This window comes from Sorex araneus, chromosome 2 (assembly GCF_027595985.1).
Source record: "Sorex araneus isolate mSorAra2 chromosome 2, mSorAra2.pri, whole genome shotgun sequence".
In the NCBI taxonomy this organism is placed as follows: domain Eukaryota; kingdom Metazoa; phylum Chordata; class Mammalia; order Eulipotyphla; family Soricidae; genus Sorex; species Sorex araneus.
In genome coordinates, this window is record NC_073303.1 from 220,550,912 (window position 1) to 220,553,150 (window position 2,239).

The 2,239-nt window shown below is 37.9% G+C and overlaps 1 protein-coding gene across 1 annotated transcript; it reads right to left on the reverse strand.

Moving 5' to 3' along the window:
* Positions 1 to 263: 263 nt before the first annotated feature.
* LOC101540960 (olfactory receptor 6C2-like) lies at positions 264 to 1,199 on the reverse strand. Its single transcript, XM_004601580.2, has one exon. The coding sequence runs from the start codon at positions 1,197 to 1,199 to the stop codon at positions 264 to 266; it is 936 nt and encodes a 311-aa protein (XP_004601637.2).
* Between the last annotated feature and the right edge of the window lie 1,040 nt (positions 1,200 to 2,239).

Sequence of the window (2,239 nt, forward strand, 5' to 3'; positions counted from 1 at the left end):
ATAGGGGTTGAATCAGCAGATCTCAGGATGTCAGGAGGTGCCAGGGTGAACACAGGCCTGGCACACGGCCATCATTCCAGTTCTTTGAGTTCTCTGGACAGCATTTGAAATTTTAAAAAATGTGTTAACGTGTTTATTTATGGAATTATCTTATAAAGGAAGGTACCACTTGATCCAGAGGAATGAAAACTTTTGAATAAGTCAATTTGATTGGGGAATTGGAGATCTTATTTTACCCACTATGCTCATTTTATAATTGCCTCTTATTTCTTAGAAAATGTCATTATTCTTTTGATGGAATTATTGAAGGCCTCTTTGACTTGCTTGTTCCTCAGTGTGTAAATGAAGGGGTTCAGTACCGGAGCTATAGACGTTGTGAGCACTGTCACACCTTTGTTAATGGCTACTGATTCCTTGGCTGAAGGTTTGATATAGATGAAGATGCAGCTGCCATAAGTGATTGAAACCACAATCATATGGGAAGAGCAGGTGGAAAAGGCCTTCTTCTTTTGCTGCATAGAAGGGAATCTTAAAATTGTCTTGATGATATACATGTAGGACAGAACTATACACACAAGAGTTATAATGAGGGTCACTACAGCACAGGTTATAACAGTCTGCTCCATGAACCAAGTATTGGAGCATGAGATTTTCAAGAGAGGAGAGGCATCACAGATAAAATGATCTATGATGTTTGAATCACAAAATTCCAGATTTAGGCCAAGGCTCAGTGGGGTGATGATAACACATAGCCCGGAAACCCAAGAACAAAGGACAAGCCTTCTGCAGACTCGGCTGCTCATGATGGTGACATAATGCAGGGGTTTGCAGATGGCCACATAGCGGTCATAGGACATGGCAGCCAGGAGGAAAAATTCAGTTATACCAAATAAATCAGTGAAAAATACCTGACAGGCACAGGCATTGTAGGTAATGAAATTGTCACCTGTTGCTATGTTATACAAATATCTGGGAATACAAGCAGATGTGAATGAAATCTCCAAAAAGGAGAAATTTTGCAGGAAATAGTACATGGCTGTTTGCAGATGGGAATCCAGCAGCACGAGGGAGATGATAGTTAGGTTCCCGGTTATGCTCAGCATGTAGGTGAGAAAGAGAAAAATGAAAATCATCACCTGCAGCTGCGGGTCATCTGTCAGTCCCAGGAGAATAAATGTTGTTACTGTTCGGTTTCTCATTGTTGAATTTTGACTTCTGTTAAATCTGCACAGGATATAGAGACATTTTATCACATATTATTTAACAGTATAAAATTTATAGCCAAGTATAAAATCCATAGTCAGATTTTCCTACGAACTGCAGCTTTAAAAAGTTAGAAGGAGGCAGGATATAAAAATGAAGCTCTGAGAGAAGTGTATGTGGATACATATGTGTGTATGTATATCTATATGTATAATGTAAACACTTAAATGTACATTGTGTATGTATGTATATGCACACATAGATATGTATACAAGAGATAGATCAACATGCTGAACTTGCTTAGTGTGCTGGAGACCTAGGTTCTAAAATATACCCTGATGCAGTATGGGAATAGCATCTGAGGTATGGCCCAAACACATGGACCAAACAAAAACTTAAACTGGAAAAAAAAAAGAAATAAAAGAAAGAAAATTGAGTTTTGATGTTCTCACTTTGTCACTGTCATCCCATTGCTCATCGATTTGCTGGAGCAGGCATCAGTAATGTCTCCATTGTGAGACTTATTACTGTTTTTGGCACATCGAATATGCCACACGGAGCTTGGCAGGCTCTGACATGCGGGCGGGATACTCTCGGTAGCTTGCCGGGCTCTTGGAGAGGGAGCAAACCCGTGTTGGCTGCGTGCAAGGAAAATACCCTACACATAGATTTTCTCAAGTTAAAAAAAAAATCCATATGCAATCAACAAGGCATACATTTTAGCACTGTGCTGTGTCACTAGCTTTTCAAAACATACTTTATATGTGGAAGGGTGGGTGTTGCAACATTATATGACTATAATCCAATAATAAACAGTTTTATAATGGTGTGTCTCATGGAGATTCAATAAATTTAAAAAAAGAAATAAAAAATAAAGAAAGAATAACGCTTCCACATGGAAAAACATACATTAAAAATTGTATGTTTGAGGCAGAGACTTCAAGTTACTACACAGTGTATAGCATAAACTTATGTTGTCTGATATATATTGATATATATTAATATTAATATTTCAAGAAGAAACAAATTGTCAAGT